We start from the raw sequence: 25,472 nt of genomic DNA, 5'->3' as shown, positions 1-25,472 counted from the left end.
TCCAATCCCTGTACCTTTTGCAGAATATCAGTCTGTCCCTGATGTTTTTCCTGGTGAGAAGTGGCTTCATTGCTGCCCTTCTTGACACCAGGCCATCCCCCAAAAGTATTTGCCTCACTGTGCGTGCAGATGCAGTCACACCTACATGCTGCCATTCCTGAGCAAGCTCTGTACTGGTAGTGCCCCAATCCCGCAGCTGAATCAACTTTAAGAGACGGTCCTGGCGCTTGCTGGACTTTCTTGGGCACTGAAGCCTTCTTTACAACAATTGAACCGCTCTCCTTGAAGTTCTTGATGATCCGATAAATGGATGGTTAGGTGCAATCTTACTGGCAGTAATATCCTTGCCTGTGAAGCCCTTTTTGTACAAAGCAATGATGTCAGCACGTGTTTCCTTGCAGGTAACCATGGTTGACAGAAGAAGAACAATGATTCCAAGCACCATCCTCCTTTTGAAGATTTCAGTTTGTTATTCAAACTCAATCCGCATGACAGAGTGATCTCCAGCGTTGTCCTCATCAACACTTACACCTGTGTTAACGAGAGAATCACTCACATGATGTCAGCTGGTCCTTTTGTGGCAGGGCTGAAATGCAGTGGAAATGTTTTGGGGGGGATTCAGTTCATTTGCATGGCAAAGAGGGACTTTGCAATTAATTGCAATTCATCTGATCACTCTTCATAACATTCTGGAGTATATGCAAATTGCCATCATACAAAGTGAGGCAGTAAACTTTGTGGAAATTAATATTTGTGTCATTCTCAAAACTTTTGGCCACGACTGTATAGTACAGTTGTCACGTTCGTTGTAACGAGTAGACCAAGGCGCAGCGTGATGAGAATACATTCCTCTTTATTAAAGGAAGACCACTTAAACAAACTAACAAAACGACCGTGACGCTATAAACACTGGTGCTGACACAGGCAACTTTACATAGACACTAACCCACAAAATACCCAAGGAATAGGGCTACCTCTGATTGAGAACCAATCTAGGCAACCATAGACATAAAAACACCTAGACTAGATACAACCCCATAAACATACAAAAACCCTAGACAGGACAAAAACACATATATCAACCTTGTCACACCCTGACCTAACCAAAATAATAAAGAAAACAAAGAATACTAAGGTCAGGGTGTGACAACAGTATAAGAGACGAGAGTAGAGAATAATAAAATAAAATTGAAAACATTAGGTAGCCTAGCGGTAAAGAGCGTTGGGTCAGTGGTTTGAATCCCTGAGCCAAGCAAGGTGGAAAAATCTGCTGTTCTGCCCTTGAGCAAGGCAGTTAACCCCCAACAACTGCTCCCCAGGTGCCGATGATGTCAATTAAGGTAGCCCCTGCAACTCTCAGAGAGATTGGGTTAAATGCGGAAAACACATTTCAGTTGAATGCATTCAGTTGTACATTACATTTACATTTAAGTCATTTAGCAGACGCTCTTATCCAGAGCGACTTACAAATTGGTGCATTCACCTTATGACATCCAGTGGAACTGTAGCATCCACTTTCAGTAGAGTAGAGTAGGTCTAGAGTAGAATCAAATGACATGGAATACATTAGAGTAGAATAGAATACATTTCATCACCCACATTATAAACCAACTAAACGTTACACCAATAGCTGGCTATTTAGTAATTGCATTTCTATTCCACTGGATGTGAATAAGACCAGCCGCACCTATCCGGTGACACACTAACTTCTGTCCAAGTGTTAAGACTCTCACAATGGGTTTCGATACGAAACCTAGTGGTTAGACCGTTGGACTAAGAACCGAAAGGTTGCAAGTTCAAATCCCCGAGCTGACAAGGTAAAAATCTGTTGTTCTGCCCCTGAACAAGGCAGTTAACCCACTGTTCCCAGGCCATTGAAAATAAGAATTTGTTCTTAACTGACTTGACTAGTTAAATAAATAAACATATAGTGCTGAAAGAGGTTTTATATTGGAGACCGGTAGGAACACAGCTGAAAGAGGTTTTATATTGGAGACCGGTAGGAACACAGCTGAAAGAGGTTTTATATTGGAGACCGGTAGGAAAGAGGTTTTAGGAACACAGCTGAAAGAGGTTTTATATTGGAGACACAGCTGAAAGAGGTTTTAGAAACACAGCTGAAAGAGGTTTTATATTGGAGACCGGTAGGAACACAGCTGAAAGAGCTGAAAGAGGTTTTATATTGGAGACACAGGAAAGAGGTTTTAGGAACACAGCTGAAAGAGGTTTTATATTGGAGACCGGTAGGAACACAGCTGAAAGAGGTTTTATATTGGAGACGGGTAGGAACACAGCTGAAAGAGGTTTTATATTGGAGACCGGTAGGAACACAGCTGAAAGAGGTTTTATATTGGAGACTGAACACAGCTGAAAGGTTTTATATTGGAGACACAGCTGAAAGAGGTTTTAGGAACACAGCTGAAAGAGGTTTTATATTGGAGACCGGGAACACAGCTGAAAGAGGTTTTATATTGGAGACAGGAACACAGCTGAAAGAGGTTTTATATTGGAGACCGGAACACAGCTGAAAGAGGTTTTAACACAGCTGAAAGAGGTTTTATATTGGAGACCGCTGAAAGAGGTTTTAGGAACACAGCTGAAAGAGGTTTTATATTGGTTTTTTATATTGGAGACCGGTAGGAACACAGCTGAAAGAGGTTTTATATTGGATTGGAACACAGCTGAAAGAGGTTTTATATTGGAGACCGGGAACACAGCTGAAAGGGTTTTAATTGGAGACACAGCTGAAAGAGGTTTTATATTGGACCGAGGAACACAGCTGAAAGAGGTTTTATATTGGAGACCGGTAGGAACACAGCTGAAAGAGGTTTTATATTGGAGACCGGTAGGAACACAGCTGAAAGAGGTTTTATATTGGAGACCGGTAGGAACACACAGCTGAAAGAGGTTTTATATTGGAGACCGGTAGGAACACAGCTGAAAGAGGTTTTATATTGGAGACCGGTAGGAACACAGCTGAAAGAGGTTTTATATTGGAGACCGGTAGGAACACAGCTGAAAGAGGTTTTATATTGGAGACCGGTAGGAACACAGCTGAAAGAGGTTTTATATTGGAGACCGGTAGGAACACAGCTGAAAGAGGTTTTATATTGGAGACCGGGAACACAGCTGAGGAACACACAGCTGAAAGAGGTTTTATATTGGAGACCGGTAGGAACACAGCTGAAAGAGGTTTTATATTGGAGACAGGAACACAGCTGAAAGAGGTTTTAGGTTTTGAAAGAGGTTTTATATTGGAGACCGGTAGGAACACAGCTGAAAGAGGTTTTATATTGGAGACCGGTAGGAACACAGCTGAAAGAGGTTTTATATTGGAGACCGGTAGGAACACAGCTGAAAGAGGTTTTATATTGGAGACCGGTAGGAACACAGCTGAAAGAGGTTTTATATTGGAGACCGGTAGGAACACAGCTGAAAGAGGTTTTATATTGGAGACCGGTAGGAACACAGCTGAAAGATATTGGAGACCGGTGGAGACCGGTAGGAACACAGCTGAAAGATATTGGAGTTTTTTATATTGGAGACTAGGAACACAGCTGAAAGAGGTTTTATATTGGAGACCACAGCTGAAAGAGGTTTTATATTGGAGACCGGTAGGAACACAGCTGAAAGAGGTTTTATATTGGAGACCGGTAGGAACACAGCTGAAAGAGGTTTTATATTGGAGAAGGAACACAGCTGAAAGAGGTTTTATATTGGAGACCGGTAGGAACACAGCTGAAAGAGGTTTTATATTGGAGACGGGTAGGAACACAGCTGAAAGAGGTTTTATATTGGAGACGGGTAGGAACACAGCTGAAAGAGGTTTTATATTGGAGACGGGTAGGAACACAGCTGAAAGAGGTTTTTATATTGGAGACCGGTAGGAACACAGCTGAAAGAGGTTTTATATTGGAGACACAGCTGAAAGAGGTTTTATATTGGAACACAGCTGAAAGAGGTTTTATATTGGAGACGGGTAGGAACACAGCTGAAAGAGGTTTTATATTGGTTGAAAGAGGTTTTATATTGGAGACGGTAGGAACACAGCTGAAAGAGGTTTTATATTGGAGACCGGTGAAAGAGGTTTTATATTGGAGGTAGGAACACAGCTGAAAGAGGTTTTATATTGGAACACAGCTGAAAGAGGTTTTATATTGGAGACGGGTAGGAACACAGCTGAAAGAGGTTTTATATTGGAGACCGGTAGGAACACAGCTGAAAGAGGTTTTTTATATTGGAGACCGGTAGGAACACAGCTGAAAGAGGTTTTATATTGGAGACGGGTAGGAACACAGCTGAAAGAGGTTTTATATTGGAGACCGGTAGGAACACAGCTGAAAGAGGTTTTATATTGGAGACGGGTAGGAACACAGCTGAAAGAGGTTTTATATTGGAGACCGGTAGGAACACAGCTGAAAGAGGTTTTATATTGGAGACACAGCTGAAAGAGGTATATTGGAGAACACAGCTGAAAGAGGTTTTATATTGGAGACGGTAGGAACACAGCTGAAAGAGGTTTTATATTGGAGACACACAGCTGAAAGAGGTTTTATATTGGAGACTAGTAGAAACACAGCTGAAAGAGGTTTTATATTGGAGACTAGTAGAAACACAGCTGAAAGAGGTTTTATATTGGAGACTAGTAGAAACACAGCTGAAAGAGGTTTTATATTGGAGACTAGTAGAAACACAGCTGACAACAGGTGTCAGGAATGGTACTGTAGGGTCAAGGCTAACAAACAAAAGTTGTTTTGACTTGTGTTCATTAATTTAGACACAATGATGAATGAATGACCCACACAACCATTGGTTGGTTACCATGCAGAAATTATTTTATGGAATCTGCATCAGTGAATAGGAAAGATCAACAACATGTACAAAGACATGTCCATGTTATTTCATTCAATTAAATGAGTCTATTACTGTAAGTACACATCCTTGTGAAACATTCATACTCGAATGATGACATTCATATCCTGTATTGACATACAGATCATTGCAGAGGTAAAGTAATAGAGAATTAGTGTTGACAGATCCGTTGTCCACCCGCCGGTCTTTTGAAGGTACATACAGATAACATTTGGTCTGATAAGGTTGAGTGGTGCCCGGGGGCATTGTCACATCTCAGGAAAGCCCCGCAGGAAGTTGGTGAGTTGGCCTGGTACTCAGCTCTTATCCTCATTGGATGACATCAAGAGAATAACCTATAAGTGGAAACATTATGAGTCAGTTTGGGCCATAGGAAAAAGTCAGGCTCCGATGGAACTATACTGAACAAAAATATAAAAGCAACAATGCAGCAATTTTAACAATTTTACTGAGTTACAGTTCATATAGAAATCTGTCAATCTGTCAATTGAAATAAATAAATTAGGCCCTAATCTTTGGATTTCACATGATTGGGCAGGGGCACATCCATGGGTGGGGCTGGGAGGGCATAGGCCCACCCACTGAGGAACCAGGCAATCCGAATGAGTTTTTCCCCACATAAGGGCTTCATTACTGACAGAAATACTCCTCAGTTTTGTCAGCTGTCCAGGTGGCTGGTCTCAGACGATCCCGCAGGTGAAGAAGCCAGATGTGGAGGTCCTGGGCTGGCGTGGTTACACATGATCGGTGGTTGTGAGGCCAGTTAGACATACTGCCAAATTCTCTAAAACGACATTGGTAGAGAAATTAACATGAAATTGTCTGGCAACAGCTCTGGTGGACAATCCTGCAGTCAGCAGGCCAATTGCACACTCCTTCAACATTTAAGACATCTGTGGCATTGTGTTGTGTGACAAAACTGCACGTTTTGGAGTGACCTTTTATTGTCCCCAGCTCAAGGTGCACCTGTGTAATGATCATGCTGTTTAATCAGCTTCCTGATATGCCACATCTGTCAGGTGGATGGATTATCTCGGCAAAGGAGAAATGCTCACTAACATGGATGTAAACAAATGCACAACATTTGAGAGAAATAAGGTTTTTGTGCACATAGAACGTTCCTGGGATCTTTTATATCAGTTCATGAAACATGGAAACAACACTTTACATGTTGCGTTTATATTTTAGTTGGGTGTATTTTAGATCACTATAAAGGCTCTGTCATTAGAAGACCACGAGATAGTTAGATCTGAGCATATCACATCAAATCATTACATTTACATTTAAGTCATTTAGCAGACGCTCTTATCCAGAGCGACTTACAAATTGGTGCATTCACCTTATGACATCCAGTGGAACAGTCACTTTACAATGTGCTGAAACAGGTGTAGGTTGACCTTACTGTGAAATGCTTACTTTACAAGCCCTTAACCAACAATGCAGTTTGAAGAAAAATAGGAGTTATTTAAATTTTAAAAAACATAAAGAGCAACAATAAAATAACAATAACGAGGCTGTATATTCAGGGGGTACCGGTACCGAGTCAATGTGCGGGGGTACAGGTTAGTCGAGGTCATTTGTAAAGTGACTATGCATAGATAATATACAGCGAGTAGCAGCAGTGTAAAAACAAAAGGGGAATCAATGCAAATAGTCCAGGTAGCCATTTGATTAGTTGTTCAGCAGTCTTATGGCTTGGGGGGTAGAAGCTGTTAAGAAGCCTTTAGGACCAACACAGCTTGCCTTGCGGTAGCAGAGAGAATAGTGTTTGACTTGGGTGGCTGGAGTCTTTGGCAATGTTTCACATATCGTCAGTTCTTTTTTAGTCAATGTAACAACTTGTTTCCGAGGATGTTCTATGTAATGTTTTGTCTTCATTCTCTTTTCACAATGTCCTAGAATATACTAATAGAAAAGTAGAAATATGAGTCATATTGAATATTTATTAGAACATATGTCTCACGATACAGTCAGATGTTTGTGACCAGATATTGGCATGAACACTTCTGCAACTGTCAGCCATTCAATAGTCTGAATAATGATAAGATAATGGTCACATAGAACGTAAGACAAGACAGAGACCGGCTCATCTACTCATGCCATAGGCATCACAGTCAACTCGGGTCACACGTAATTATTAGCTGTCATTTGAATGATCACTTGTTACGTCATCGGTATTTTATGCCGCGTCCAAAACAACTGGGAACTCGGATAACTCCGACTTCCGACATCAAGGCGTTCAAAGCAACTGGTAACTCGGAAAAAAACGAGCTCCGACTGAAAAAAAAATCGATTTGACGGTCATCCAACTCGGGCCTCTTCCTAGAGCTCCAACTTCCCGACCTGAAGATCACTTACGTCATGATTTGTTCTCGTATTTTTCCGAGTCCCAGTTGTTGTGAATGCGGCATCAATGACAACCATCGATCACGACACATGTCACGACGAGTTGATTGATTTCCCACTAGCTGACCAACATATGAGATAAGTGACGTTGTAGAAGGCTGTACGGACACTTTGTATCTGTCTAGCATGAACACTAGATGGCAGTGTTGAGTGAATTTAGCGGATATTCATTTCAACACACTTTAGAGGTTGAATGTAGCAATTGTGTTTTTGCAAGAGTCAAATATACTGTATTTTCATATTACATAGCGGCTCCCTCTAATCGCTTGGAGCAGGCTAGATGGGAGTCATATTACAGGATCCCATGTACATTGATGAGAAGAACTACAATTACTTGACATTTGCAAACATGACTAAAAAAGCCCCACATTTCATTCGTCCTCTTTTTGATACATGTCCACAGTGGCGTTTTAATGGGTAATACGGGTAATTTAAGGGGCAGCAAGTGTTAATTAAAACCTCTGTTGACTGTCACATCGCTGACTGGTAGGATGAGTCAAATATGAAAGATGAGGTGTCCTTCCATTCAACTACCTGAAATGAAATCACACTTGTTGAAATAATGACAAAATGATAGCTACCTTGCACATGAAATAATTATATTGATGCGTGTGTAAAAACCTTCATTGAAGCAAGACAAGTGTTATATTCAAACACAGATATTGTTTGAATAACTTTACAAAGTAACTTTTTTAAAGTGTTTACTTCCCATGTAGCCTATGTACAAGTAGTCCAAAAAAAGGGGGGATACATTTTGTTACGTGAATTTAAATAAACTGCATTTCCTCAAAAATAAAGACCAATATGAACAACAATAGCCAAAAAGACCTGAAGGAAAATATGATGAAAAGGTCACATGATGTCATAGGAAAGCCATATATCGTTTTGACAAAATGATCTAGTGTAGTAGCCCATCAAGGAAAGACCTCCGGTTAACAAAGGTGTCACATAGGAACAGAGATCATTAAAGCCTTTTGCCACAACCATTTTCAGATTCCTTATTCCTGTAATAAAAAACACCACATGTTTTTCCATTTGTATCTCTTCGACAATGAAGTGCTTCAACATCTGCATCGCTTGCTGTTTGGGGTTTTAGGCTGGGTTTCTGTATACCACTTTGTGCTCTCTGCTGATATATAAATGGCTTTATAAATTCACGTGATTGATTAATTGATCTATCAAGTCCAAAGGTACAGCGCAAAGGATGTAAAAAAAATCATCTAAACCTGTTGAATTAAATTCTACATTATTATGCTGCTGCATAACTCTGAAAACAAGCAAATGCTAAAAAATAATTGCCAAGCTGAAAATATGAACAATTGTAACGGTGATGATGGAGTGCTGAGTTGATACATGACACAAGTCTACAGCTCTCTATCCAAAAATACATTTTGCCAAAAGATTCAAAACAGAATACTTTCGAGTATTTACGTTTCTAATGTAGTTACACAAAGCCAGCATTCCTAATAATTAATGACCGTTTTAATCACGGAGGATGCGGATAAGTATAGTATGACATTGAACTGTGGACGAGATGATTTCTTTGCATGGATTTAGCTGATGATTAAGTGCAGCTCTTAGAATAAACTAGCCAGTTAGCTAGCGCAGTTCACTTATATCAAATATATCAGATTTATAAAATAAAATAAAAACGAGACTCGTAACGAATGCTCCTTGAAATGTATCGGTGATGACACCGCCAACAAGACGATCAATATTTCCCCGAAGAAAGCGTTATTTATTTTTACACGTTTGAACGACCGCGAAATGCATTCTGGGTGTGAGAAAACTGTGTTCTGATTTTCAACGTCATCACATCTTGTCAAAACAAAGTATCCATAAAATAAACGTCTGATACCTACGACCTTACATACGTAACGGTCCAATATTGATTTGTCTACATTATAATAGGTACGACATGGTTGATCTGCTGACTTGAGATATCGTTATGATCAAGCGTCAAGGCAATATTTCTCATCACGTGACAATGGCAATCTTGGGGGTGGGCAGCACTGAGCAGCAACCTCTGCTCTGCTCAGAAAAGAATAGACTTCACCGGAGAGCAGTGAGCAGGGGGGGTATTTTATAGGCCTTTCTTTATTATGAACATACATGTTCAACATCTGGAAACAACAGTCTGGAGCAGGGCAGTTTATATCCCCCTCTTAGATAAAATGCAGTCTGATGCCTTTGCATTTTGATGTGTTGCTGATGGAAAGGTGCTGAACCTATTACAGAAGGGGCTACCCATGACTTCATTGTCTGAGAGTGAGCTGCTGTCATATAGTAAAACAACATTCTGCAGAGAGACAGCTATGTGCTAATCTGTCACCATACCCACTACCCAGGTAGGTAATAATCTATTGTTCACGTGTTGGTTGATGAATTGTCTGAATCTGGGGTTTGAGTTGATGACTTTATAGGTACAGGCCCGGGCCTTGTGAGGATCTGTTATATAACATAAACCATAATGTGCTGTCTTTTTAAAGTAGTTAGCCTATAGTCTGCTATTTATCTTTGTAATTACTCAGAAAGAACATGGTTTTAAATAATTGCATTACAGCAGGACCATGTACAAAGTGAGCCTTTGTTAAATTATTTGAGTAAGTAGCCTATCAGTATCAATTGATGACAATATCTCTACAATATGCAGACTGCACAGACCATACTAGGCCCTATTTTCTTCAAGTCAATATTTAGCCTATATTTGTCATTGGTCAAGAGAGACTTAGGAGATTTCTTGGTATCCTTTTCTTTGTGCCCTCTTCTCATATTTCTATATTTTCCTTTCCCCTCTCTCCTCTCCTTCCTGCACCAGCTGCTGCTCCCTGCCGTAGCCGAGAGAGCCTGGAGAGTCCCCTCACCCCCTTACCCTGCACATACATGCATAGACAAAAGGCCTGATTCGCCTGTCGAACACTGCCCCCTTTTTCCATGCAGCGCTCGGCTTCGTCTGGAGGGAGCAGCCAGGACTGGCTGACCTACTGTAGCCACAGAGCAGAGGCACAAGAACACTGTTTATAGGGGGCTGCCTGGCAGGATGGGGGCGGCTAGTCTGGATTGACTGTGTGTATGAAGCAGGCCTCAACAGGAAGATTTCTCCTCTCTTAGTGGAAAATCAGAGTCAGGGGATCACGAGGGTATGGCACAATCTCCTTTTCCTCCCCTAGTATTTGTGTGTATATATATATATAATATATATATATATAGATATATAGATATATATATCTATCTATATCAGATACATATATATATTATATATATATTATATATATATATTGTGTGTGTCTGCATGTATTGTGCCTGTGACAGGGATAGGGTGTGTGCCATCATGATGGCCCTTTGTTTTCCTTGTCATTTATCACAGACAGACGGATGCTCAATTGCCTGAGGCTACAGGGATTATCATGACAAAGATCAGCCTCTCTAGGACAGAGATTAGGGAACCATGGGCATGGAATAGAGAGGATAGAGGTGGAGAGACCCTCACCAGCTCAGCTGAGGGCTGTACTAAAACACTGGGGCTCATGCAGACAAGCAGGCCACGTATAGACCAAGGTTTTTACCATTACTACTACTCTGTCATGGCTGCTTCAGCCTCCTCCCTCTCCATTTTCACCCAGCGTTGTGGCACGTCCTCATCCCAGGCCAGGAATCGTAACTGTCATGACTCACATAATAATCCATCCGGATTCAGGCGGTATTATTGTCTGTGTTTTGAGCTGTGTCCTTTTTTCCTGACATCTCGTTTTGTATCTGTAACAGAGTTAGATTTCTAACTGCGTGTGTATTTTGTCCCGTTGCACAACCCAGAGGAGGATGTTATGGTTTGTACTCTCGAGGCCTAGCTGTTTTTTTGTTGCTGGGGTAATGACCTGGATTCCAGATTTGTTTTGGACAAGGATCTCTTCAAACCTTTTGTATTTTGAGCCCAGATAACTATTACATTTTTAATCATCTCTTATCTTTTAACCACATCCAGATGTTGTATTTCAGGTCAAAATGGTGCAGTATCAGTGCTCTGTGATCAGCCTGAGAAGTGGGCGCTAGCTGTGTCTCTTTCTGCCTGTCTGTGTGTGTGTAGCTGTACTGCAGCAGAGCAGGCTTTATGTGTGGTGACCGGAACCGGCTGAAACAGGTTTGAGCCAGCAGACAGAGGGCTGAGGAACAATGCCGGCTCTGTGCTACAGGGGGAGAGAGAGCTTCCCTGGCTGCTTAATAATGGCAGCCAAACTAGAAGGCTGTAGCCTAGCAGAGGAGGCTGCAGAAAGGCACTATCGATCCCCAGCAGTATGGTGGTGGTACAGTACACTAGGTGTGGGGGTTTAGGCTATGGGATACAGGGTGTAGGCTGTGGGATGTGGGGCAAGCAGGGCTGGCCACCTCGCTGCAGGCAGAGGCAGGGAGAGCAGTGCTCAGGCAGGGGAGAGGGGATGAGACTGCAACTCTGGAGGCCTGTCTCACAGCACAGGGTCATTGTCAGTCAACTGGTGATGGTGCAGGACAGGAGGAAATGGATGACTGATCGGGATCACACTACCTCCATCGCTCTGCCTGTTTTTGGGCCCTGCCTGCTTTGGGATTTTTTTTTTTTTTCTGCAGGAAAAGGGGGGTGGTTGTTGTGCCTGACTGACTGTGTGGTAGCAGGAAGGAAGGAAGGTGGTTTTGTGACTACAGTAGTGGCTGGCTGGGGACAGGCTGGCTACAGATCACAGGGTGAGGACTGTTTCATGTTTCTTTCTACTGCTGTGTTTCCTAATGTGAGTTACTCTGTAGGTAGATGTACTGTATGTGCACTTGGGGGTGGTGGTGAGAACAGCATATACATGAAACTGGGGTTAATATAGCTGGGCGTCAATATGTATACAGTACAGTATTCTTCATCTCTCTGCATTAAATATCATTTTTTCTATGTCAGACAGCTTTGCTTTTATTGGCCGTATTCTTGCACTAGGCCCTGCGATTCTCTTTCCTCTGCTGCAGCTTTTCCTCAGCTCGGCAGCAGCCATCTTTCCTTTTTTCTGATGCAGCTTCTCCTCACCTCAGCTCGGCAGCAGCCATCTTTCCTTTTTTCTGATGCAGCTTCTCCTCACCTCAGCTCGGCAGCAGCCATCTTTCCTTTTTTCTGATGCAGCTTCTCCTCACCTCAGCTCGGCAGCAGCCATTCCTTTTCTCCAATCTCCAAATCTGTTTCTGTCTCTCTCGCTCTCTCTCGTTCTCTACTTTTCTTGTTCTGTTCACTACTGCCTGGTTATCTCATTGTCTGCCGCCGAGGAGAGGAGGCCATTTCACTGGTGGTTTAGCAGGGAGGGAGACTGGGGAGTGCAGATGTTAATAGGTGAAATGGATGTGGCCGGTGCTGCAGTGCAGTGTGCAGATTGATCTGTCATCTATTTTAATGAGGAGGCAGCAAGCATTCAGGCAGCCCTCCTTGGCTACATGCTACGTGCAGACTGAAGAGGCAGCGCAAAGACGCACCACATGATATGATATCCCTAGCCCATTGTCTTCATCCATCACATTTCCTATGAGGATTCCTCATGTGAAAATGCATTTCAGTACAACAACACAAAAAGCACTACTTGTTTCAGAAGCATTGTACATACATACAGTACATCCACCTCCAAACTGTCCTTGGCTATTGGGTTGTTTGAAATAAACTTATTTATAATACTTCAGATACAGGCTAATGTACATGAAGCAATTTGGCTAGTTATTAGCTATTTAGAGGACAGGCATTATCTGTCTCCATCCCATTCATAAAGTAGGTCAGAATGATAAGCTAGCTCATCTAGCGCTGAGTAGCCATGTTACGGTATACCTCTCTCATGTTTCCTTCATAAACAAACCAGCATAATCACTGGAGATGTGTCATTCATTCTCTGTAAACACCTAGTGACCTTGGTCTGAAGTCATCTGACATACGTGAAAAGAAGAGAGAAATGCCCATTTGAATGAAGATCACCAAAAGTGTGGTCTGGTTTTTCCAACTGATGAGTATTCACAGAGTTTGATTTGGATGCTGGTTTTATGAGGGTCCACTGCATTTTGTTACGTTCAAATGGGCATTAGCTACTGCGATTTAGCCTAATTCCATGGATGAAGTGATTGCAGTAGGAAATTAGTGGCCAGATTTGAATGTCCGGGGTCTTAAGTGGGCCTAGTTGACTACCTACCTCTGCTTTCCTTTGTTCCTCTCTAGGAGGGCTTGATTGAAGGCAGTGGTTTTCATACCTCTCCTCAGGGACCCCCACACATTTCACAATTTTGATTTAGCCTTGAACTAGCTCACCTGATTCACCTATTCAAGGACTTGATAATTAGTTGACGAGTTAAATAAGGTGTGCCAGCTGTGGAATAGTTCAAAGGCATGGAACGGCTAGAGATCCCAGAGGAGAGGTTTATGAAAAACCCTGTATTGGGCAACTGAGAGTTGGGAGGGGAATTGGAGCAGAATGAGTTCCTACTTGTACACTAGTGGGCGATTTTCTACAACAAAAAAGTAGTGAATTTGTATCAATAACTGTATACATGAATGGACAAAGCCATCGATCACATGACACAATGCATTCCTATGTGAAGACTCAATAGCCATTGAAGCCAAATACAGTCGGTATAAGATAGTGTCTCATTGGCTGCGTTTAGACAGGCAGCCCAATTCTGATTTTATGAGGATCCCCAATTACTCTTCCTGGGGTCCAAACATGAAACAAAACTAAATGCATAAAATACATAGTATATATAACACTACGTAATGCAATATGTAATATAATACAAAATATATCAAAATGTTAGTCTCTTCACAATGAAGGAGCTATTTTTATTGCTAACTTGAGTTACCTGGGGTGACAGAGAGTTCCATGTACAGTACCTTCAAAAAGTATTCACACCTGTTGACATTTTGCTGTGTAACAGATTGAATTTAACATTTTATTAAATATAGATTTTTTGTTGTTGTTGTCACTGGCCTCAATGTCAAAGTGCAATTATGTTTTTTTTTAAATGTTACACATTTTAAATCTGAAATGTCTTGAGTCAAAAAGTATGTTATGGCAAGCCTAAATTAGTTCAGGTGTAAAAATGTTCTTTAAAAAGTCACATAATAAATTGTATTGACAATAATAGCATTTTAACATGAATTTTGAATGACTACTTGCACATTTTGGGGAATATTCAGAAGTGGAAACTTTCCATGGGAATTAACGGGAATATATGGGAATTAATATTAATACCATTTAAATGTAGATGTTTTTTTGCATTGGATATATTTACCATATCATATGGAGACAGAAACATAAACCTTTTACCTTATCATAAGTAGACATAATTACAAATGATTAAATCCTTCCAATAGAATTTTTTTAAAACAATTTAGTTACAAATGTAACTTTAATTAAGTGAGTTGACTCTTCACATGGGATGATTTCACTGAACAACAAAAGAAAGGGAATATTGAATGATCCCCAATGACCTATCGCCTCTCCCAAAAATGTTTTCAACATACATCTGTAAAATTATAGTCTAGAAACTAAAGCTTTGGTTGTCCTCTTCTCAGGCTTCCATGTCTTCTCCCTGGACCTCCTCTATGTCCACCTCTTGAACATCAGACTCTGAGGCCTCATCTTCACTGTCACTTTCCAACCTTGTTGAGGATAGCTCGTTGTCAGGCTCAAAAAGCCTCAAATTTCCCCGGATGGCCACCATTTTTTCAGCCCTTGTATTGGTCAGCCTGTTGCCTGCTTTGGTATGTGTGTTCCCAAACAAGGACCAGTTGCACTCTGAGGCGGCTGATGTTGGTGGGATTTGGAGGATGATGGAGGTAACAGGGGAAAGAGCCTCAGATCCACAAAGTCCCTTCCACCAGGTGGCTGATGAGATATGTTGGCATAACTGCCATACTGTATCTCCATCCCAAAGCCCTTGCTTGTAAGTGTACTACGCCAGACTGCCAAGAACCTTGCCCTCATCCAGACCAAAGTGGCGAGACACGGTAGTGATGACACCATAGGCCTCGTTGATCTTTGCACCATACACAATGCTCTTGCCAGCATATTTGGGGTCCAACATGTACGCTGTGGTGTGTATGAGCTTCAGGCAGAAGTCATCACGCTTTTTGATGTATTTCAGAACATTAGAGAAATCTCTTCCCAATACCCATTGCCTGTGAGCACCAGAGGTGAACCAGTTGCATACACAGCTCGAGCAAGACATTCATCAGCATTTCTCTGACTACGTTCCTCTATTGAGGAAAAAGAACTTGAGCTGTTGCTATCGATAAGGTGTCTGATTCATCCTTTTCACCTCGAAAAGGAGTAGAGGGACTTTTGTCAGAGGTTGTGAGCTCTGAGGGAACTTTATGCACATGATTTGGCACAGTATTTGGAAATGTACACAATTTCTCCTTCTACATTAGCTGCAGTGAAATGTCCCCACACATCAGATATGTGCCTGTGGCATTTTCCTGTAAAGATTATAAAAAAACAAGTAAAAAACCCAAATACAATTCCATGTACAGATAAATAGTTAAGCAGTTAGAAGAAACAACTCCTTTGTAAGATAAATGTTTTAAAATTAAACATGTATGGAAACAGGTGAATTAACACTCCTCAGTTAGCAGGCTCAAGCAAGCTAAAACCCACATGGTAGCAAAAACAATCTAGCAGAAATTGTTAACAAGTTATAAATGATTTAAACACACTTTGCTGTAGGCTACTGTTTACTAGTTAACAAAAAATAATGTATGTCATATAAAATATATTCACCCCACCCAGTATTGTAATCAAAACTTACCAGAAAGCATGTAGTCCTTGGCTCAGAGAGTGTAATAGTATGGGATCAATAGCATCTCATTAGTGTGCAAGATCTTAAGAATCAGCTGTACATGTGATGGAAGAATACACTGTGCATGCAGAGGGTTGCAATTCTTTTGAATTGGGGATAGTTTAACCAAAATATGCCACAAGACCTAGAATTGCCTTATGTGTATCCCACACAAAAAGGTTCACTGTTATAAGCTAACTTTTTTTGATGAATTTAAGCAAAATTCCCCAAATTCCAGGGCTTAAGTTGCCATGGAAATTTACCGGACTGTGTCTGCCTTTTTTCAACCCTATATGTACCCCATATATACAATTATCTGTAAGGTCCCTCAGTCAAGCAGTGCATTTTAAACACAGATTCAACCACAAAGACAAGGGAGGTTTTCCAATGCCTCGCAAAGAAGGGCACCTATTGGTAGATGAAAAAGAAAACAGACATTGAATTTCCCTTTTAGCATGGTGAAGTTATTAATTACACTTTGAATGGTGTATCAGCACCCAGTCACTACAAAGGTTCAGGTGGCCTTCCTAACTCAGTTGCCCGGGGTGAGGCCAATGGTGACTAATGGATGTGATAGGAGAAAACTGAGGAGTAACTACAATATTGTAGTTACTCCACAATACTAACCACAACCACAATACTAACCACAACCATAATACTAACCACAACCATAATACTAACCACAACCACAATACTAACCACAACCACAATACTAACCACAACCACAATACTAACCACAACCACAATACTAACCACAACCACAATACTAACCACAACCACAATACTAACCACAACCACAATACTAACCACAACCACAATACTAACCTAATTGACCGAGGGGAAAAGAAGGAAGCTTGTACAGAATAAAAAATATTCCAAAACATGCATCCTGTTTGCAACAAGGCACAAAAGTAATACTGAAAAGAAATTCACTTTTTGTCCTAAATACAAAGTGTTATGTTTGGTGGAAATACAATATAACACATTACTGAGTACCACTCTCCATATTTTCAAGCATAGTGGTGGCTGTATCATGTTAGGTGTATGTGTGTAATCAATAAAGACTGGGGAGTTTTTTTAGGATGAAAAAGAAACGGAATGGAGCGATATCATAACCGCCATCGATAAGAGACAATACTGTACTGTGCAGCTGTATTCATCGACCTGGCCAAGGCTTTCGACTCTATCACTCACTACATTCTTATCGGCAGACTCAACAGCCTTGGTTTCTCAAATAACTGCCTCGCCTGGTTCAACAACTACTTCTCAGACAAGAGTTCAGTGTGTCAAATCGGGGGCCTGCTGTCCAGACCCCTGGCAGGCTCTATGGGGGTGCCACAGGGTTCAATTCTCAGGCCGACACTTTTCTCTGTATACATCAATGATGTCGCTCTTGCTGCTGGTGATTCTCTGATCCACCTCAACGTAGACGACACAATTTTGTATACTTCTGGCCCTTCTTTGGACACTGTGTAAACTAACCTCCAGACGAGCTTCAATGTCATACAACTCTCCTTCCGTGGCCTCCAACTGCTCTTCCAGGATACCCGGGCCAGGGCGATTAGAAAGGCCTGCTCGCTGAAGGCTTTTAGGGAGCGTTTGACAGTGATGAGGAGTGGTTGTTTGACCGCAGACCCATTACAGATGCAGGCAATGATCGTTGAGAGCCTGGTTGAAGACAGCAGAGGTGTATTTGGAGGGCAGGTTGGTTAGGATGATATCTATGAGGGTACCCGTGTTTACAGATTTGGGGTTGTACCTGGTAGGTTCATTGATCATTTGTGTGAGATTGAGGGCATCAAGCTTAGATTGTAGGATGACCGGGGTGTTAAGCATGTCCCAGTTTAGGTCACCTAACAGCACGAGCTCTGAAGATAGATAGGGGGCAATCAATTCACATATACACCATAAGTGAATTGATTGCCCCCCATCTCGGGCACAGCTGGGGGCTGAAGGTGGTCTATAGCAAGTGGCAACAGTGAGAGACTTGTTTCTGGAAAGGTGGATTCTTAAAAGTAGAAGCTCAAATTGTTTGGGTACAGACCTGGATAGTAAGACAGAACTCTGCAGGCTATCTCTGCAGTATATATATATATCTACTCAACTTTGAGCCAGGAAAGATTGACTTGCATACCACTGACATTCACCCTCCGTGTACAGCTCTGTTCTGGACCAACTGCAATTTACTTATGTCCTCCTTTGCCGCACCTGACCACACAGCTGGGCAGTAGTCTAGGTGCGACAAAACTAGGGCCTGTAGAACCTGCCTGGTTGATTTAGATGTCAAGAAAGCAGAGCAACACCTTATCATGGACAGACCTCCTTCCATTTTAGCAACCATTGAGTCTCTATGTTTTGACCATAATGGCTTGCTATCTAGGGTTACACCCAGCAGTTTAGTCTCCTCAACTTGCTCAATAGCCACATTATTCAGTATAGATCCAGATGAGGTTTAGGGTTGAGCGAGTGATTTGTCACAAAAACAATGATTGTAGTTTTTTTTTTTAAATTAGCACCAGCCTATTACTAGTTATCCATTCTAAAACTGACTGGAGCTCTATGTTGAGTGTTATTTATTTTACTGTCATAGATGATCAATCAATCAATCAAATGTATTTATAAAGCCCTTCTTACAATCAGCTGATGTCACAAAGTGCTGTACAGAAATACCCAGCCTAAAACTAGTCTATACTGTTGAGTCGTCAGCATGCATAGACACACAGGCTTTATTCAAGGTCAGTGGGCCCAAGCCAGCTGTCCTGTGGTACACCACACTCAACCAAATTTGTTTGTGGTTGTAGCAGAGGCTCCCATTTCACACCATTGGTTAGAGCCTGTAAGTAAGCATTTAAAAGCGATAAGCATTCTGTAAGCATTTCACTTACTTACAGAATACTGTTGTATTCGGCGCACGTGATAAATAAACTTTGATTTGATAAGTAACTCTGTGTTCTATTATATAGGTAACTCTCAATACATGAAAAGGCAGAGGATGTAAATCCTTAACACCTAAGTTTTTTCACCAATAGGTTATGATCAATGATATCAAAGACTGACTGAAGTCTAACAAAACAGCTCCCACAATCTTCTTATGATACATTTATTTTAGCCAATCATCAGTCATTTGTGTCAGTGCTGGGCATGTTGAGTGCCCTTCCCTATAAGCATGCTGAAAGTCTGTTGTTACTGAGTTTTCTTTAAAATAACTATTCCATTTTTGTCAAACACACCGGTAACGGGCTGATTGGTTGTCTGTTTGAACCATTAAAGGGTGCTTTGCTATTCTTCAGTAGCGGTCAGCAGAATGACCTTTGCCTCCCTCCAGGCCTGAGGACACATCCTCTTCTAGGCTTAAATTGAATATGTGGCATACAGGAATCGCAAAAGAGAAGGGAAAGGGGATACCTAGTCAATTGCACAACTGAATGCCTTCAACCGAAATGTGTCTTCCGCATTAACCACCAACAACTGCTCCCCGGGTTGGGTTAAACTGCCTTGCTCAAGGGCAGAACAGGAGATTTTTCCACCTAGCCAGCTCTGTGATTCAAACCAGCAACATTTCGGTTACTGGCCCAGCATTCTTAACCGCTAGGCTACCTGCCACCCACAATTTGTGAAACAAAGTTCTGAATTGTGCTGCCTGCCCCTTCTCATTGAGTAACTCAAGTTGAAGGCCAACAGGGGTACTTATAGGCTACCATTAAATTATCCTTATAACCACAGATTATCCATTATATTGACAAGAAACTGAAGTGCCACTCTAATAATGAAAATAAATGTCAATTACAAGATATATCCATTTAATTTTGTTCAAAAAAAGAGACACCAACCTCATGACCGAAGTGTTTACTAGATAGTTGGCTAGCTTTTCAGTAAAAAAAAAGACTTGCCTGTCAACTTTTCATTGCGTAGCCTGGTTCTTCACCATCTTCTTCAGTGTTGTAACCAAATAAAGTCTAGTTTATTTTACAGATTAATCTTATGTTTTGAGAAAGTAGATAACAGTTTAATACTAACATATAAATAAGTATGAATAATTTAGGTAAAAAGTTAGACTTTTTTTAAACCTTTATTTAACCAGACAAGTCAGTTAAGAACAAATTCTTATTTTCAATGATGGCCTAGGAACAGTGGGTTAACTGCCTGTTCAGGGGCAGAACAACAGATTTGTACCTTGTCAGCTTGGGGATTTGAACTTGCAACCTTCCGGTTACTAGTCCAATGCTCTAACCACTAGGCTACCCTGCCGCCCCGTTAAATGATGTGTGGTCTGTCGCGCAGTCGAATTTGACAATATACAGCGTGTCCCACAAAATGAGTTTGTGTATTAATTTGTGTACGAGCTAACTAGTTGTATTTTTTCGTTATATCTCTTCCAGGTTCTTGCATCATCACATCAAAAACATGGGCGATATGAAGACCCCAGACTTTGACGACCTCCTGGCAGCCTTTGACATCCCAGACATGGTGGACCCGAAGACAGCCATAGAGTCAGGCCACGAGGACCCCCACGATGGCCAGCTGAAACACCCCAGCGTCCCCCACGAGGACCCTCATGATGGCCAGCTCAAACACCCAAGCGTCCCCCACGAGGACGAGGCACACACCCCCTCTGGAGCTCCAGACGTGGGCGTCAGCGTCATCGTCAAGAATGTCCACAAAATGGACCCCGGCGGTGAAGAACACACACGACCAGAGGAGGTGGTTCAGGCTGACCCCACCACCATGGTGAACCACAATGGGCTTCATAACGGGTACCTGTCAATGTCACCTAACGACCGGTACAGTAAGAATAACGGAGCCGAAAAGGCTCTGAGAGATGTGGAGGCTCATCATGGATTGGCTATCACCTCCAACTTCATCTCCCACTCTACTTTTAACCAGTTTAGTCCCATTTCCAGCGCTGAGGAGTTTGACGATGACGATAAGATTGAAGTTGATGACTCTCTGGACAGGGTCAAGCAGAGCGCCCTGCCATTTTTTAGGACAAACCCTCTGACAGAACCACCTGCCAAGAGAGAGGAGGAGCTGACCACAAAAGCCGTACTGGCAGACTCCCATAGCACGGCCAAACCTGCGAACAAGTCTAATGGAGACTGCGACAAATCAAAACTTGATAAAAACAACAACAAGACTTTGGTCACCGTTAGTCTGAACCTTTACGAGTCCTCTAAATCAAGGAAACTTGAAGAAGAGAAAGCCAAAGAGACAACGGCCCCTCGCACCCAGGAGGGGTCAGGGAGGGAGGCTGAGGAGCCCTGTGTCCAGGCTGTGTCCACCAGTCTCTCGCAGGCCAAACAAGCCAATTCATCAGCCAAACTTTCCTCCTGCATTGCTGCTATTGCAGCTCTCAGTGCTAAGAAAGCCACAGTATCAGACACCACTAACTCTGTAGTCTCTGAGTCCCCCGCTACCACCCAGAGAGACTCATTTACCACCATCCCTGACATCCACACCCAGAGGGAAGCACCCAAGGAGGCCAAGGAGAGGGAGAGCCCCAGGGACCTGGTCCCGGAGAAGCCCCCAGACCAGGAGTCCCCCTCAGCTCTGGAGGTATGGATTGTGTATAAGTCAAGTGTGTAAATGTTTTACTGTACTGTCTACTTGTATACATCAGTACTATGTGTCTAAGACTAACCTCTAGGAAGGGTTAGATGCTCCATTAACAACTACGGTACCATTTATGTTATGCAGTCTGTCCACAATAGATTAGTCCCAGACAAATTTCCCTCCGGGGACAAAAAAGTTAATCCTATCCTATTCTATCCTATCCTAGGTGGCCAGGAGGCTGCAGTCCAAACAGCCAGAGGGCCCCGGCAGCCCAACCACCAGCGAGGACAGCAGTAGAGGCTCTGGTTCCCCCTCCTCCTCCCCGTCCACACCCGTCATCCCAAAGGTCCGGATCAAAACCATTAAGACCTCCTCTGGCCAGATCAAACGCACCGTCACCAGAGTGCTGCCGTTGGCCCAGGTAGAGTCAGACCCTGAACGCCTGAAGAGAGGGTCTTCAATCATGGTCTCCTCCTTCCTGTCCTCCCCGAACTCGACGCGGACTTCCTCCCTGCCCACCACCACCCCAGGTGTTGCCATGGAGATCAACAAGCAGATGACCATCAAACCTGTGGCCACTGCTTTCCTCCCTGTGTCGGCAGTCAAGACGGCGGGTTCCCAGGTAACCAACCTTTTTCTTTGTACAGTGCCCTCTGTAAGTGTTGGGACAGTGACTATTTTGTTTTGTTTTGGCCCTGCCCTCCAGCAGTTTGGATTTGAAATCAAACAATGACTAAGAGGTTCAAATGCAGACTTAAAATGAATGAATCGTTAAAAATGATGTGTGAGAAGTTATAGATGCACCAATATCATACCCCTCGCCATTACAATGACAGGGGAGGTTTGCATTTTGGGGGGGTGGGGGGGGCTATGACATTTTTGCGTCTGTAACTTTCTCACTCATCATTAAATGAAAACTGTAATCTGGACACTGACTGTAGGTCTATGAATTTTCTTTCAGAATCTTGAGAGAATGCAAATGCACAGTTAGGGATAGTTTGTAGAGGTGCTTCTGACGAAGAGGAGTAGTAGGAAGGATGGGAGAACCAATGTGCAGCGTGGTACGTGTTCATATTGCTTACTTTTAATAGAACAAATACAAAATAACAACGTGAATAAATGAAACAAACGAAACAGTCCCGTGTGGTACAAACACTGACACGGAAAGTAATCACCCACAACTCAAAGGTGAAACCAGGCTACCTAAGTATGGTTCTCAATCAGAGACAACCAGGCTACCTAAGTATGGTTCTCAATCAGAGACAACCAGGCTACCTAAGTATGGTTCTCAATCAGAGACAACCAGGCTAGACAACCAGGCTACCTAAGTATGGTTCTCAATCAGAGACAACCAGGCTACCTAAGTATGGTTCTCAATCAGAGACAACCAGGCTACCTAAGTATGGTTCTCAATCAGAGACAACCAGGCTACCTAAGTATGGTTCTCAATCAGAGACAACCAGGCTACCTAAGTATGGTTCTCAATCAGAGACAACCAGGCTACCTAAGGATGGTTCTCAATCAGAGACAACCAGGCTACCTAAGTATGGTTCTCAATCAGAGACAACCAGGCTACCTAAGTATGGTTCTCAATCAGAGACAACCAGGCTACCTAAGTATGGTTCTCAATCAGAGACAACCAGGCTACCTAAGGATGGTTCTCAATCAGAGACAACCAGGCTACCTAAGTATGGTTCTCAATCAGAGACAACCAGGCTACCTAAGTATGGTTCTCAATCAGAGACAACCAGGCTACCCAAGGATGGTTCTCAATCAGAGACAACCAGGCTACCTAAGTATGGTTCTCAATCAGAGACAACCAGGCTACCTAAGGATGGTTCTCAATCAGAGACAACCAGGCTACCTAAGTATGGTTCTCAATCAGAGACAACCAGGCTACCTAAGTATGGTTCTCAATCAGAGACAACCAGGCTACCTAAGTATGGTTCTCAATCAGAGACAACCAGGCTACCTAAGTATGGTTCTCAATCAGAGACAACCAGGCTACCTAAGTATGGTTCTCAATCAGAGACAACCAGGCTACCTAAGTATGGTTCTCAATCAGAGACAACCAGGCTACCTAAGTATGATTCTCATTCAGAGACAACGAATGACAGCTGCCTCTGATTGAGAACCATACCAGGCCAAACACAGAAATCCCTAATCATAGAAAAAGGAACATAGACAACCCACCCAACTCACGCCCCGACCAAAACAAAGACATAACAAAAGAACTATGGTCAGAACGTGACATGTGCTGTCTTTTATCAGCGTCATTAAAGATGATAGTATTTCAACCACATCCATATGCATCCAAGCTGAACTGAAATCTAATGAGACACAATGTAGGTTGTTTACACAGCTTTCTATTACCTTACATCCGGTCAAACAGATGTCATTTGGAAATTTTGCACAGAAAACCTTCCCCATATTTGGGGAGAGTTATTGCGTTTTCTCCCCAGTCCCCAGAGATGACATAGAGCAAAGCACAGACCCCTGAGTGGCCCCTGTGTTGATGGATGTGTTGACTACTACTTTAATACAGTGTTAGTGTTTGTCCCAATACTTTCGCTACTCTTAAATTGGGGGGGGGGGGGACTAGTTTAGGGGAACAAAATGGTTCACCCGATATGGATGAAAATATCCTCAAATTAAATCTGACAGTCTGCACTTTAACCTCATATTTTCTCGTATATAGCCAAAGAAGAAACAATGCTTCACTGTCCCAATAATTATGGAGGTCACTGTATATGGGAGTGTTTGAACTTGGTCTTTTACCAAATAGGGCTGTCTTCTGTTTACCACCCCTACCTTGACTCAACACAACTGACTGACTCAAACGCATTAAGAAGGAAAGAAATTCCACAAATGAACTTTTAACAAGGCACACCTGTTAATTGAAATGCATTCCAGGTGACTACCTCATGAAGATGGTTGAGAGAATGCCAAGAATGTACAAAGCTGTCATCAAGTCAAAGGGTGGCTCCTTTGAAGAATATCCAATATAAAATATATTTTGATTTGTTTAACACTTTTTTGGTTGCTACATGATTCCATATGTGTTATTTCATAGTTTTGATGTCTTTACTATTATTCTACAATGTAGAAAATAGTTTTAAAAAATAAAGAAAACCCATGAATGAGTAGGTGTGTCAGTTGAAGTTGGAAGTTTACATACACTTAAGTTGGAGTCATTAAAACTCGTTTTTCAAACCCTCCACAAATTTCTTGTTAACAAATTATAGTTTTGGCATGTTGGTTAGGACATCTACTGTATGACACAAGTCATTTTTCTAACAATGGTTTATAGTCAGATTATTTCCCTTATAATTCACTGTATCACAATTCCAGTGGGTCAGAAGTTTACATACACTAAGTTGACTGTGCCTTTATACAGCTTGGAAAATTCCAGAAGATTATGTCATGACTTTAGAAGCTTCTGATAGCCTAATTGACAAACGCATGAAGGTACCACGTTCATCTGTACAAACAACAGTACGCAAGTATAAACACCATGGGACCACGCAGCCGTCAAACCGCTCAGGACGGAGATGCGTTCTGTCTCCTAGAGATGAAAGTACTTTGGTGCGAAAAGTACAAATCAATCCCAGGACAGCAGCAAAGGACTCTGTGAAGATGCTGGAGGAAACAGGTACAGGTACAAAAGTATCTATATCCACAGTGAAACGAGTCCTATATCGACATAATCTGAAAGGCCACTCAGCAAGAAAGAAGCCACTGCTCCACTGCTCTGAACATGGGGACAAAGATTGTACTTTTTGGAGAAATGTCCTCTGGTCTGATGAAACAAAAAGGGAGGAAAA

At 42.2% G+C, this 25,472-nt stretch overlaps 1 protein-coding gene across 1 annotated transcript in view; it reads left to right on the top strand.

The window, feature by feature from the left end:
- Positions 1-9,331: 9,331 nt before the first annotated feature.
- Positions 9,332-25,472, top strand: part of znf532 (zinc finger protein 532) — a 36,036-nt gene continuing 19,895 nt past the window's right edge. Inside the window, exons 1-4 of the mRNA XM_046306548.1 lie at positions 9,332-9,626; positions 10,097-10,418; positions 20,478-21,651; positions 21,875-22,270. Coding sequence (XP_046162504.1) covers positions 20,503-21,651; positions 21,875-22,270 — 1,545 coding nt within the window. The 5' untranslated portion in view covers positions 9,332-9,626; positions 10,097-10,418; positions 20,478-20,502. The remainder of the gene's footprint in view (positions 9,627-10,096; positions 10,419-20,477; positions 21,652-21,874; positions 22,271-25,472) is intronic.

This window comes from Oncorhynchus gorbuscha, linkage group LG16, assembly GCF_021184085.1.
Source record: "Oncorhynchus gorbuscha isolate QuinsamMale2020 ecotype Even-year linkage group LG16, OgorEven_v1.0, whole genome shotgun sequence".
Taxonomy (NCBI): domain Eukaryota; kingdom Metazoa; phylum Chordata; class Actinopteri; order Salmoniformes; family Salmonidae; genus Oncorhynchus; species Oncorhynchus gorbuscha.
This window is presented reverse-complemented; position numbering and strand designations above follow the sequence as displayed.